The sequence below is a fragment of the Nilaparvata lugens genome, chromosome 3 (genome assembly GCF_014356525.2).
Source record: "Nilaparvata lugens isolate BPH chromosome 3, ASM1435652v1, whole genome shotgun sequence".
Lineage (NCBI taxonomy): Eukaryota > Metazoa > Arthropoda > Insecta > Hemiptera > Delphacidae > Nilaparvata > Nilaparvata lugens.
In genome coordinates this window covers 85,110,269-85,126,080 of record NC_052506.1, presented here as the reverse complement: position 1 = coordinate 85,126,080, position 15,812 = coordinate 85,110,269, and the positions used below count along the sequence as shown (strand labels likewise).

At 33.3% G+C, this 15,812-nt stretch overlaps 1 protein-coding gene across 4 annotated transcripts in view; it reads left to right on the top strand.

Moving 5' to 3' along the window:
• LOC111044184 (irregular chiasm C-roughest protein) overlaps positions 1–15,812 on the top strand; it is a 635,676-nt gene that overhangs the window by 577,618 nt on the left and 42,246 nt on the right. Inside the window, exon 1 of one of the 4 annotated variants that reach the window (XM_039424891.1) lies at positions 13,827–14,050. The exons of 2 other annotated variants lie outside the window; for them this stretch is intronic. In XM_039424891.1, the coding sequence (XP_039280825.1) occupies positions 14,034–14,050 (17 nt within the window). In that variant the 5' untranslated portion in view covers positions 13,827–14,033. Of the gene's footprint in view, positions 1–13,826; positions 14,051–15,812 lie in introns of those variants that run through there. One more of the 4 variants, XM_039424894.1, reaches the window with a different exon arrangement.

The window sequence follows — 15,812 nt, the reverse complement described above, 5'->3', positions numbered from 1 at the left end:
CACCCATAATTTACAGCATTTATCTAGGATTTTCGTTGAATAATAATTATATATTAATTAGCATTTGAATAAATGCATTCTCTATTTAATTCCATCTGTGAACTGGTTGGCCGCTATGGCTTCGTATAAAATGAGCGCTGCTGTCCAGAGATTGTCAGTTTGGTGTAAGGGTAAGCATTCCTGACTGGCAATTGGGAGGTACCGGGTTCGATTCCCGGGCTGGCAAATAATTTTTGGATAGTAGTTCTCATCAAATTTCCATCTAGCTGTTAACCCTGTTGTCAATGTCTGCAGTAGCAGAAGTCTTCGGGGTGATTTACAGCATTTATTTAGGATTTTCGTTAAATAATAATTATGTAATTATTACATTTCGCCCGGACACACACTTCAATTCTATTAATAAAAATATAAATCTGAGTATCCTTTCAAATTATTTTTCCTTCAGTTACCTTGAAAAGGGGCCATTCCTGCACTGATTACAGAACGCAAAGAATCACTTTTCCGCACTAGTGCGCAAAGTGAGTACTTTGCGTACTCCAGATTTGCAGCATGACAACGCAAAATAATTAGTAGGTTATATGGAGCACCAGTGCAGCAAAATCAAAATGAAGTTTGTAACACTCATAGTGAGGCCCACGTTATAATAATATCAAGAATAGAATAGAATAGAATAGAATGACTGCCTTTATTTTATACCTGGGAGGGCGAAGTTAGGGCGCAGTCGGCCCTCTCTTACACTTAACCCTCCTTACACTTATCAAGGACACCGTGTTCGAGGACAGTGACAGCCACCACATGAGTGACAGCCGCCCCTTCATTCAAACACTACTACATTATTCAAGTTGACAATAAATTAAGGTTGTTATTAATAACAGCATCACACACACACAAATATTTGATACATGTCAGGCAATTTTACCCATAATTACCCACTTTTCATATTCAATGGTAACTGTAGGAAAATTTTAATGTGAAATACGTGCGCAAAGTTCCTCTGCTGCACTCAACAAACCACTCCTCTCCCAAATCTATATGAGTTTACACATAGTCCAAAATAGGTTGAGTATAGGCACATAATACAGCATTATAGAAGTTTTCTGTGGTAGATTTTTTGAATTTGTAAATATATTATTCTTATCTACAATATTTAGTTATAGGATAGCTATGGGAATAATTTAATATTAAATTATACTGACATGTCATCTGTAATTTGAGTGAATAGCATAACCTATAATTATTTTCATTCATGCATAACTCTACCTTCATTGTATTATCATTCATCCCATCACCTAGGCTTAAAATACCTCTAGAAAGTCACCTTTGTAGAATAATGAATGAGTGAATGGATGAAATGAAACTCATAATTTGACGTTCTTGTGATAATTGTGTATAGATAAATAAATATAGGTTAATAGATTAATTGCAGAGAACCCCAACGCTTCAACTCACGATATACAAATACAACATTTTATTTTTCAAAAATATCCAATTTTGTATGAGCAGGAATGCAATAAAGATAGACCACTTTTTCCTGGAGAGAAAAGTTTCAGAAAACGAATACATGAGCAAATAACATGAGTTATTTTTCTTGTAGTTGAGATGCTTGGATAAGGTGGTAGCATGAGAGAATGTGTTGATGTTGTAATGAAAATAATTCATGCCGTCGGTGCTCTTTCTGTTCACGCATCGAAACGGAGGCTGAGGAGTAACGAAAGAAGCAGGAGGGAGCTCGAAAAAACAACAAATTCTTTATAATTCACCCTTGGGAAATTAAAGTGGCTAAGAGTTGAAAAATTGAGATGGAAATTGCTGAGGAGAGGTACATATATACTACTACTTCCTGGTCGGGGTTTCCCCCTTCCCCCCAACTCCTAGGACTCCAGCTCACCTTACAATCAGCGCCTGACCCCCCTTTTCGACGGCAGGTTAATAGCCGACTTGTTCTCTGTCAGGGGGAACCTATGAGCTTGTCGGAAACACTGCTCCAGCTTCTATAAAATTTCAATGTTGATCTCAACACCTCCAATAGAACCGACTACACTCTATACAGTAGTCTACACCGTGGCCGGCGAATTGCATTGTCGCGATTAGTTTACATTATTGAAGTTCGTAGAAAAGTAGGTACTAGTCGAGCTCAACTACTCATAGCTCTCACCTAGCTATCCAAGATAACATTTTTGTTTTGATATTTCTAGTTGATTGGATATTGTTGTAGTATTTAGTGGAACTAGTATAATGTTTGTATAAGTAGAGAAACAGTATAATGATAGTGATAATAATGTGAAATATTTATTCTATGTCTGGTTTTACATTTACAGTTTTCACATTAACATATATTTATTTATTTATTTAATCATTCAGAATAATTACACAACTTACAGAAAAGTACCACAGGCTTATAAGCCCAAAACGGTTCCAATTCTAATTTATACAACAGTCCAAATGTAGCTAGGTTATGTGTCACTCAACATTCATATTGTAGTAGTATGTAGTAGAATTATTATAATGTTAGTATAAGTATAGAAACAGTACAATGATATTGATAATAATGTGAAATATTTCTTCTATGTTTGGTTTTAAATTTATTTACATTTAACAATGCACAAATCCAATACATGATCAGAAAAGGACCAACAAGGCTACCCCAAAACTGATCCTTTTCCGAATTTTGATAGAAGTAAGCCAATGTCTAAAAGGTAGGTTATGTTGCTTCACTTTGAATCAAATTTGAAGCATCTAGATTTAAAAATCTACTATGTGAAAATGATTAAGGACTTGAGATTTTGCAAAGTGAACAACTACAAGATTTAATCTATTCCTCTATGAACCTCCTCTCAATATCTTAGGATACGTCAACATCCTTTTCCAATATAAATTAATGAATTTATATGTAATTTAATAATAAAATTTCATTCTCGTCAGGCTGACTGATGGGGGCTCATCCTTGCTCACAGACCTTAGGTCCATGCAGGGATTAATTCCTTTAAGTACGGCCTGTCAGCTTGCACTATTAGAAGAATAATAAACATTAATGGTAGAATAGAAAGTTTTTATGTTATTATGCTCAAGGTTACCTTATTGTTTCTCTCCCAATCATTTTGATTATTTACTTATTGTATGAATCAATAAAGAATAGAGAGTAGAATAAGTCAAATATTGTAGTTAGTTATGTTGTAACATTGTTGGTTGACCCAAAATGCCATTGTGGTGATTATTGACATAACCTCTAATTGTCCAATTTTCAATTAGTATTCAAATTTTGATATACCATAATGAAATACTATAATGCCCCACGTCTTGCATGTCGAATGTTGTGATAATTTGCATTTGCCATGTATACAAGGTCCTAGATATCTTTTTAACAGAAATTATAATGGAATTCTTAATTGAGAATGAGAAAAATCTCTACTTTAAGAAATCTCTACTAAAATCTCTACTAAATCTCTACTTTATCCACATTAAGTGATTGTGTGATTATTTTACACAGTAATTTATAAGTAGTTGTGAGATTGAATTTGTTATTCAGTATAAATATTTAGAGCTGAATGGGTTCTTGTTGAGAATATATTTATAACTTTGTTGTAGTTCTGACTCTGTGTTACTTGTGAATATTTGAAAAAACACTTACTTTTGTTGGAGTATTGAGGAGTGTTTTTTTTTCAAATATTTACAAATACAAATTGTTACTTGTAAATATTTGAAAAAAAAACATTCCTCAATACTCTAACAGAAGTAAGTGTTTTTTCAAATATTTACAAGTAACACAGTGCCAGAGCTACAACAAAGTTATTAAATAGTGTTTCGTCATGGAAAGCAACTTCAATTTCAAATAATTATATTTATGCTCTATTATTCATCAGGAAATTGAGTGGTAGTTTGTTGACAATAAGTGGGAAGTTTTCACTGTGAAACATGAATGAAAGAGAAATTATGTTTGAATAGCTTGAAAACTATTCAAAGGTAGACAAGGACCTACGGACTTTTTTCACTTGTTTTGTTGCAGCTTGTTAGTGGAATAATGCCAATTCCAGTAAAATAGAAAAAGGTTCATTTTTCCAATAGTTACGTGCTGTTATTTCACTTTGTTTGTCTAGAAAAGAAAGTCTCAGATGGTCCTAATTGTTTAACTTTCAAACTCTAGAGAACGCAGCAGCATTACATAGAGAACAATACAAACAAAGAGTCCAATCAATTATTTACATTCTCTGGATATTTTCTAGAACATGTGTTAAAAAAGGGGTACTCCAACACACTGATCTCACCCTTGAAACTTTTCACACTACATGCATCCAAGGTTTCTCAAACCCGTGGCTTTCCAGATAGAATCCATTTGGAATGGAAGAATGGAACAATATTAAAAAAGTAGAAGGGTTTTCGTGAATTTGTGTTAAAAAATGAAACTAACTCCAGTGAAACCTTTGAATAGAAGAATATATTTTGAAACATAAAACAAACCTACTTCCTCTACTAGATGGAACTACCCATAAAGGTCCCCCTCAACAACAAAAGCTATTCCCTTCATCCATTCTGGATCAAACACATACATTTGGAGACCCTCGTTATTTCGTTCTGCTGGGTCGGTGCTTCTAGGAAGGCGTTTTCTCCTTCTCAGCTCTGAAATGGACGGTTTCCCTGGAGATCTTCCCGCACTCATTCCATCAATCTTCTTTTCGGCTTAATTCTTCACTACCTTCCAAGATCAAAGTCATCCATTTTCTCAATTCTAGGATTCCTTTCCTCATATTTCTGCAAAAAGAAGTGTCTATTTATCTATTTATCTATTTATTTAATAATTCAGAATCACACAACTTATAGAAAAGTACCACAGGCGCTGTGAATGTCTTTCCAACTGTGAAATTCATTTTACTATCAATCAATCTGAATTGAATGCTTTGCCTGCACAGATAAAGTAGTATGTAGGAGCTGTGAATGTCTTACTGTTAAACGCATCTTACTATCAATTAATCTGTGTTAAATGCTTGATCTACTCAGATACTACCCAGAATATTTGTTTTATCATTCTAGTCTCAACTTATGTAACATGCTTATTTATAGCATTTAACATCTCACCTTTTGATAATCTATCAAGATCAACATTTCACTCGTAAACACCATGTTGTTCTTGCTTAAACCTGAAGTATAATTTATTTTTTCAAGTATTTTAAGAAAATCATCAAAGTATAAGCTGAATACGCATTAAAAGTGGAGAGCTCCTAGAAAATGTCAATTTCAGTAGTTTGCTTCCATGACTAATTTATATGTTTTCTTATTTGTTTCAGGTTAGTTCCCTGAACATCACAAATATATCTACTCAAGTCAGTCAGAATTGGATCATTAGCGGTAAGAACAACACAATTTTTATTAACTGTGGATTTGCATTACTATTTTCTCTCCAGTCTATGATCAATATCTTCCAATTCGAGATGTCTTCAGTTGAGTCATTATCAATAGACTTTACCGAGCTATTCTTTTACAAAGTTTGTAGTATTGTGAGGCCTCATGGTGTACTCAAAAGAGGACCGCAGATATACTGTATGTACTACATCTTCAAAGTCGCGATGCAGTTCGGAGAAACGCCTTATATGAAACCGAGGTTATGGAACGTGAATTTTCTATCTTTGAATATACAGTATTGACATATCTAATACCTACTTAGAAACAAAACTATGTATATTCAATCAATTATCCATCAGAATGAGCTAGAATGTATTTCAGTAGAGGATCAATACATTTACAAGTATTGAAACACAGTAGAATATAGCCTATCGAGTACCCTTTCATTTAATCACAACACAACTAATTTCAACTCTTCAAGCGCCACTTTCCAGTGTCAACTACATTGAAAAAAGTAAATTACATGGAAAGTGTAAGATAAATTGATTTATTCTTGAAAATTTGAAACTAGTTGTTTTGTGATTTGTGATAAAATAAACGGGTACTTGGTATAGAATGTGTTTCAATAACCCTAAAAAAGTGAGTATTTGAAATAATAAATAATACAACAAAAATTAAGCATAAATAATAGAAATAAATACCTTAAATAATACTAAAATCATAATTAGATACTTTTCAATGGTAATTTGGCATCACCAGCAAAAGGAATTAAGCCTTGCCTGTATTTACAAGTATTAGTTTGTAATGTATGTTTGTATTTGCACATCATTGTATTTCCACGACGTTTCCAATGGAGGAAAGTAGTTTGAACCAGTAGATATTGCTGTTACGGAAATGACCCTGACCAAAAGGTGGAATTTGCTATCGTTTCCATAAGTGAGAGCTCTTTGAGGTATTGCGACTGATTGACACGTGAGAGCTTCCATTGAAGCAAACGGTTGGATTGAAGCAGAGAGCAGTGAGTGCCTGGGCAGAGAATGGACCAATGGCCAATGGACCAACGGGCGAGCGTGTGACGTCTGCTTGTGCCATTCCAGTTGAGCCAGTGATTTATGTGTGTGCACCTTTCCAGTGTGCTGTGCTGCACTACATCATCTGCATATATTTATCTGCGTTTTGTTGGCTGCGTCCAAGTCCACCGTCCATTAGCATTTGGTCTGTCTGTCTGTAGGCATTTGGCTTTGAGTTGCGGCTGCTAATAAAAAGCGGCAGCACTGTCAGTCGTTTCCAAACCATAAATTTCCCGCCGCCTCCGAAAAAATTCCCCGCCCTCCGCGAACGCACGTCATTTAATCATAATTTTCTCTCTTTCACGCTTTGATTTAGGGATGAGCCAGATTTTTCTTTCTTTCTCGCTGCAAAAATAAAACAAAGAAAAACCGAATTTACAACTTTGCCTGTGTGTGAGCGGTGTTGCTGCCAACGACAAATCTCGGCGTTTGTGGCTTTCAACCTAATTTCAGGCGTAAGCGGATCCACGCAAAAAGGATTTTCCGTTATTGAGAACGCAGTTTTTCGCTCGCTTCCTACCAAAAACCACGCGCGCACATCCCACCGAAGCGATCATATCCTGTTTATAGAATAACAATGCACCCGCACATTTTCATATTGTCATGTTTTTTTCTTCAATCGTACATATCACATCTGTGCCGAACACCGACAATTTGTGGATTGTAAACCATAATTATCACTGTTTTCCACACAAGGTATCCTGCCACCGACGTTAAATGTTGATTCAATATGGAAACGGTAGGAGGGTAGGATTGATGATTTAAATATCAGGAATATTTCAGTTGTACTTTCATCATGATCATGCTTTTCCACTCATTGTCTTGAGCTAATTGCAATTTTCAATTAATTAAAAGATGGCAATGATAATTATATTTATTATAAAATAAAAATAGTAGATTGTAGTGATGCTTATGATGATATTAAATTAGATTATAAATATATTGATGTTATTAATTTATAGATTTTACTTACAATTTTTTTTATTTATTTCAATTACAAGCACTGAATGTAAGTCGGAACAGGCAATAGCCTAATCCCTGAAAGAAGAAGAAGAATTAGCATTTAATTCATTAATTGACTATTATTTTACCTTCATCTGTCTATTAATTTTTACAAAAAAGACAAGATTCAAATATCAGAAATATTCCAGATGTAATAATAATATTCAATCTAAGAATCTTTTTTGCTAAAAATTAATATAAAAAAAATTTCAACACTCGGTCTCTGCGCACAATTTGTTCTACACTGCAAGGACCCTCCTTATATATAATATGATTACTTATTATAATACTTACTGTATATCCAACTGTTGATTAATGTATTCTATACTTCAAGTTTTGAACTTTGTAATATTATCATCAAGGATGAATAAATTTGAATTTGAATATTGTATCAAGATCATGTTATCCCACTCAATCGGCTTGACCTAATTGCAATATTGGAACAATAAAACTGTTGTTCAGAGTTTGAATTATCAAACCACAAAGTGGAGTTCCATTTCTTTTTGTTTTTTCTAAGGTAGAGTTGCTTTGGAAGTATGAGACATGTACATAAGTTTTGGTGCCAGAGTGCTGCACTGCTACAAGTACCTCCACCTTCAAAAGTCGCCCTTCAAGGAAAAGTACAGAAGGAAAAAGAAGAAAATAGCTACTATTGTTATAGTGAGACGCAGATAGCGTAGAAGAGAATTGAACAAGTAGTAGAAGGAAGACTAGAGACACATAATAATAGTACCGTAAAACAGAGCATAACTTTTGAGGCACGAAAGCAGGGTAGTAATAATATCGGTCGTTACGGTCGTACATAAAAAACTCCATCATTTATTCTCATTGCAGAGAGCAATTAGTGGAAACTCATTTCACGAGCACTGTTCATTTCTATGTGACCCAGAATTTGTGCTGTGCGCAATCACTGATTGCCGCAAGAAATGCCCTGACGCCATTGAGGGGAGCCTGATGCTTCACCGCGTTGAATTTCATCGGATTAATTGCAACTTTATTGCTATGCTAATATTTATGTCGGTGGTGACTGTTCTTCTCAACGATGGCGGATTCGTTTCATGGCATTTCTTAATCTACTAAGTGATGTGCTACTGTTTTCTCAAAACCATTAATTCAACTTCGACGCTTGGCGGTCTGTTGAAAGTATCCATTATTATCTACTGAAGCTGAATTTTATTCATGAAAATTGCTCGTTATTTCTGAATTTCATCAGTATTGATCATCACTACTTCTTGATAGCATTTTTCTAATTATTGCAGTCAAATTTCAAGAAAAAAGCAGTTGATGAGCAAAATATTTAGTATCTATTTGTTTCAGTTATAATTCTAAATTTACACGAATAAGAAAAATAATAATATTAATACTGAAGGACTATTTCTTGATAGCATTTTCCTAATAGCAGTCAAATTACAAGAAAAAATCAGTTGATGAGCATAATTTTTAGTATCTATCTGTTTCAGTTCAAATTCAAGATTGACACGAATAAGAAAAAGAATAATAATAATACTGGAGAACTGTTTCTTGATAGCATTTTCCTAATTGCAGTCAAATTACAAGAAAAAATCAGTTGATTAGCTGAATATTTAGTATCTATCTGTTTCAGCTCAAAATTAAGATTTACATGAATAAAAAAATAATAATACTGAAGAAATATTTATTGGTAGCATTTTCCTAGGGCCTGAAGATTGATTGGTGTTCAAAGCTCTAAAGCTGGGTTTACACCAAAGTTATCATCAAAATGTATCCTCATAGATTCTATTAGATTGAACGGAACTTGACAAACACATATGTTAATCATGTGTATTATAAGTTATGTTCAATCTAATAGAATCTATAATGATTAAGTTATTAACATTTTGTTAATAAGTTTGGTTTAAACGCAGCTTAAGATGTTTTTCTTATTCCAGATTCAATGATGAGAATTATTAAACAATAATTTTATTTATTCATGATAATTTTGAATGAATGAGATTAAATTTTGACCTCAGTTTGTTGAAAAGTTGGTGACTATTGAATTCGAACGTTCAGATTCATTTCAACCAATACAAAATCACCAATCTATAGTTTTATTATGAATATACTACAGTACTTTCTTATGCCATTGTTCTGTCATGCTTTAGTAACATTTGATTTTTTATTTTATTTATAATTTTTACAAAGTAGCACTGATTGGGAGAGGAAAACTAAGGATACTCCTTGTACCATTTCTTTCCCAAATTTAGATAACATTTTAAATGTCCGAATTAGGGTTATGGTTTCACTTTTCTAAAATTTAGTCCATTTTCACTAAAAAACATCGAAAACTAAGAATTTTAAACTTTGACGGTTAAAAACAGAATAAAAACAAAAAATATCACACTCAAATCACCATTAATTGGAACATTTTTGCGTAATTTGACAAAATTTGAAGCCAAAAAAACACAATTCACTATTTAGAACAGCTCAACACAGAGCTGTGTTTATTTCGTAGGATGTAACTATTTAATAATCTGCAATTGCTGTGTTGACTGATTAAAACGCCATTTTCTAATGTTTGTATGAACCGCTAATTGGGGCGGAGCTTGTCTAGGCCAATGGCAGACGTTCACCCAGATAGGTCACGGCTTCCACCAATAACAGTGCTCGGCCATCACTATGAATAAATTACTGCTGGTCGACACTCTCGTTTCAGTGTTTACCAGAGATTGATAATGGTGTAACAACCGAAACCGGTATCTCGATTTCAATAGATTTGTGGTTGGACTATATCTAGTCTTTCTATTCATTTACAATAAATACTTGAACCATCATACTGATTTGAAACACTTTACCATTTTAATATTTGACCATCATACTGTTTTTTTATTTGTAACATTTTATTGTATTTTATTTGTTTTGTAATTCTTTGTTATTTTGTTTTGTCTCGTTTTGTGTGTTTTTAATAAATTGAAATTGAAAGGAAATGAATGTATCATCTACATTGGTTGAATTTGAAACAGTTTGAACCTGATTTGAAACTCATGTTAGGCAAACCTTAAACTGCGTTTACACTGTGTAACTTTGCTATATCAATTTTAACAAAAAAATTTAAAATTCATGTAACTCTGCGTTTTATAACATAATTTCTTGCTACAGTTCTAATATTACCGTGCCAATTCGCACTCCTGGATAATATTTCATGCATGATAAAAATGCGCTTTATAATCCGCCATAAAATATGTAGTTTTGATCAAACCAAAAACATAAATTTCCATTGATCTAGGTAGTATTCAATGTCATAGATTCGATCCAATCTATAGAACAATAAATTGCTTTCATTTCAGTATATTATATTGTTTTTATTTCAATGTGATTACTCATTATTTTATTCCATCTATGATGCTGACATATTTATCGAGCTGTCTATTCCATATGTCTCATCAAGTAAATTCCAGTGAAACGTTAGCAATAAAATCCAATCAAAATAAAATGGTGGTGGTGAAATGTTTAGTTTTTACCCTGATAAATCCACTTCTATTCACAATCTGTATCATATTTCATCTGCAATTTACTGATCGCCAATTTTACTCTTTTATTCTCTGCGAGTTCATTATCCAGGGATTTCAACTGATTGACCTTTCAATGTCATCAATATGGAATTAATTATCTCCAATTCGACATTGATCGACTGTATTCAATTCAATTCAAGAATTTCTTTATCTATATATATAAAAGCGAAATGGCACTCACTCACTGACTGACTCACTCACTCGCAGAACTAAAAATCTACCGTACCAAAAACGTTCAAATTTGGTAGGTATGTTCAGTTGGCCCTTTAGAGGCGCACTAAGAAATCTTTTGGCAATATTTTAACTCTAAGGGTGGGTTTTAAAGGTTTAAAGTTCGTCTTTTAGCATGTATATTCTTCTTATTCCAATCTCTTAATTATAATTGAAAAATGTCCATAGCATATGTTACCATGGAACTATAATCTAGAGAGAGTACCTCTTCGAAACAGTTATTAACTGGTAACTAAATTAATAATTTTGTCAGGTTGGCATAAAGTTGAGTTGACTTTGTTAGGTTGGCACCAAGTTGAAGATTGAAATGCATTTATCGCGGAAAAATTGATTGGGCACTGCTACTTCAATCAGAGCTATTCCTGGGAATATTATATCGCCTGATATGGCGAGCGAAGCGAGCCCGCTGATCTCATTTTTTTACGGGGGTCCAGGGGGCGGAGCCCCTGGCTAGACGGATATGGCGAGCGAAGCGAGCCTGACGGCTAGTTCCTCATAAAAATCAAAATAATATGATTCACAATCTGCTGTCAGTTCTACATATTCTTACAAGAACTAATACATGATAATAATATATAGTATAGTAAGTAATAATATATATGTATAGATGAGTTCTGTTATTGTTGAATAAAATAAATATCCTATTCATCCTATTATACGATTTATAGATTGTTTCCTAAATAATTTATTACACGGTGTCATTATGAATTGTGATGAAGAAACCTGAGTACATCAACCATACAGTAATAATGATACTGTCTCTGGTACAACTCAAATGTGAGACCTATATCAGTTTATGCTATAGCAGACAAAACTTCTATACATATTCTATGTTTATTATTGTTTATTCTATGACTATAGTAGCAGATAAAGTCTCTGGTACAACTCAAATGTGAGACCTACATCTATGCTATAGCAGGGAAAACTCCTATACTTATTCTATGTTAATTATTGTTTATTCCATGATTATAGTAACAGATGAAGTACCAAAAATACTTCTCTGTCTGTGCTACAATGTACAGTACATTGATCAACACAGTAGATGTGTCCAGTATCATTTCATCAAATGCTGTTGAAACCCACAGTTGATGTTGGAAGATTGAATAATTAATTAGTATACTCGTCAACTGACAACGAGACAACCTCGATACGAATTCGAGTTTTCAACGTGATGCACGATGACAGATAATTCAAAGGATCTATTTCAAATACGAGCAAGGTTGATCAATGTTGAAATACTCAGAATTAATATAGATTAATTATTGAAACTTTGTTCCCATCAAAACGGAATATCATCGTTTGAGTATCAATATTATTTATTGAAGAGTTGGATTTTATGTTGTTTATTATGACAGGTAGAGAACTTAATCAGGGATAAGAGAAAAGTGTGTATGGTATCCCCACTAGCTAGGTGATTTCAATTGTCGTTTGTATAAATAGGAATAATTTGATCAAATTCAGTGAACTGATTATATTTAACTGATTAAAAATGAAAAAAATTGAATGAAGCATTGATTTTAAACTGATTTAGCTGCTAAAAAATAAAAAAAAACTTGAAAACATTGATTTCATTTTCAGCTTCGAATGTCAAGCTAATGTTATGATATCAGTGATAAATGATGAATTTATACTATTTTTGTGCATAGTAAAACTTTTTTCGATTCCATCACAGTATCAACTTTCATAACATTATTAAACGACTAGCAGGTAACCCGTGCTCCGCAAGGGTCTATTTTAAAACTTGACAAACTTAAAACTTGACTGAGTGGAATCTTGAAGAATCGAAAATAGGCCTATAACCATCCTCGGTTAGTTAAGAATCTATATGCTAAACTTCAAGATAATCAGTCCACTATTTAATAAAGTCGCCTTTGTAAAATAATAAATAAATAGTTCAGACGTGATATTGCGTCAAACATAATTTTCCTATCCCATACGAGTAAAAGCCACTTCTTTCTTTTAGATTATTATTTTTAAGAAGATTCTATTCTTCAATATTCAATTGAATTCATTGTTTTTCTCAGTAATTCGTTTGTGAAATTTAAATCTAAATGCTTGGTTTTATTTGCAAAACCAAATATGTTCTAGCAACATGAATATAACACAAATTGTATAAACAATAAATCACACAAACTTTACTGCACTACAGCAAATAAAACTTTCCGCGTGAGGGGTTTCTTGTATTCAGGAGGGGAAGAGACGGAGAAAAGTACAGAGTATAAAAATTATCCTGATACTGAAGGAGTGTGATGAGAGAGTGAGCGAGTGAGAGAGAGTGAGAGCATGTGAGAGAGAGTATGAGTGAGTGACAGTGAGAGAGCAATTGAACAAGAGTGAGAAAGAAAGTGATAGACCAACACGTGCGTGTTGTTTGACGGATGTTTATCAAATTGTGCCGTCACTTCAAAAATACATAAACAAGAATCAACTAAACAATAGAAAAATGTTTTGTTATCATAGAATACAGCCTATATCAACTGCATTGACACAGAATTCCCTTGAACTACCTCGCAGTTGCATTCTTGATGCATTCTGTTGACCTTGGTAGCAAAAGATGGTTAAACTGGATTGTCAGTTATAATCTAGCCTCGTTGATTAGTTGAATGATAATAAATGACTATTATGAATCTGCTATCAAGAACAGATAGCTTGTTGTTACTGCCTGCGTTATGCGACTTGCGTTTCTGGCTTCTTGCAACGTTTATCTGTCTCTTATCAGGAACAAATATTAATTAGGTTCAATGTTAGTTGTGCAATATTCTGGAGTAGAATGATGTCCTTCTCCTACCTTGTAAATCTGTGATGAAGGAATGCATCTAGGACTCTAGGACAGTGTGACATTTTGAGAAATGAGATCTATCTTCAAGGAATGATATCTTTTTTCAGGTATGTTCCAATATGTTTCTTGAGGGTAAAGTTTGTAAATAACTTATCTTGAATGTGAAAACATTACAAACATTGTGAACTCCTACGCTATTATATCTCCAGTATATTTATTTATTCATTTATTTATTTCATTCCATAATCACAACGTCAAATTAATGATTAGGAGAGAATCAACAGGATAAACACATAACTGTTTCTCTCCCTAATTTTGACAAAAATAGTCCAAATGAGATTATGTAAACACTCCAATAGAAATAACAAAAATTTACAGACCAAATATAAATTATATTGAACGTTTTGTGCCTGGGTTGATTAGAAAGATGAAACAAATAATATTATTAAACTTGGAAATTGAGGATTCTATTGCTTCCACTTCTTTACTATCACAGCAGAAGGAACAAGATACTTCAATATGTTCGCTACTATGTGTTTCATGTGGATAGCTGCGTTTACACCAAAGTTATTGACCGAGCGAAGTGAGGTCTAAGATTCAAGTCGACGGTTTGGCATTTCTCTTAATGTTTAAATGTTTATATGTTTATATGTTGCGCATTTACGGAGAAACGCGTTAATAGATTTTCATGAAATTTGACAGGTATGCTCATTTTTTAATTGCGCGTCAACGTATATACAAGGTTTTTGGAAATTTTGCATTTCAAGGATAATATAAAAGGAAAAAGGAGCCTCCTTCATATGCCAATATTAGATTAAAAATCAGACTATAGAATTATTCATCATAAATCAGCTGACAAGTGATTACATAGATGTGTAGAGAAGCCAGTCTATTGCTATATTTCCATAAGGTCTATAGTTTCAATCAGGTACTTGTGGATGAGAATACTGCGTGAGGTCTACTGTTCACAGAACTACTAGTTAACATTTTGTTAAAAACTCAATCCTTATAGATTATCTTAGATTGAACATAGCTTATCATACACATGATGAACATAAATGTGTTTGTCAAGTTCCGTTCAATCTAATAGAATCTGTAAAAATTAAGTTATTAACATTTTGTTACTAACTTTGGTGTAAACGTAGCTTGTAATTTGTAAAATAACAGAATTTTTTAAGTTTGTAACGTGCAAAAGCTCAAACGTTTCAAGCTTCTATTCTTTAGGATTGTATTTCCTATCACAGCAGTAGGAACAAGATGATTCAATAAGTTTGTTCCAATGTGTTTCATGTGGAAAAATTTGTGAAATAACAGAATTTTGTAAGATTGTAACGTGCAAAAGTTTAAACGTTTCAAGCTTCTATTCTTTAGAATTCTATTGCTTTCACTTCTTTCATATCACAGCGGTATGAACAAGCTGCTTGGTTGGCTATTTAAATTTCAAAATCGACGTCGTCATAAACGGAGATAAGTTTGAAGCTAACTTGAAGAAATTCATTCTTCAGTGCTAAATTAATTTGAATGCAATTTCTTTCTCTAAATAATGTTGGTGAAGTAATAGTAAGCAAAGTTTCGCCTCATCCCTGTGCTTCCCTTAATACATCCATCCGTTTTTCCGGCATCTGGACCTTATCCGCACCCCCCCCCCGTTCCCCCACCACCCAGGGAATTGTTAATTTCGCCTGATTCGGTTTTCCATCTTCAGCCGCAAAGACGACCAACTATCTGACTCAGCGAATATTGTTTCGTCTTGCCATCAGCTGAATAACGCATCATTTTCCATCCGTTCAAGACTGTGTAGTCTGTTTTCCTCATTTGGTCCTTGTATTTTTAATGTTCAACTGCAATTTCCTCTCCATATTTTAATAA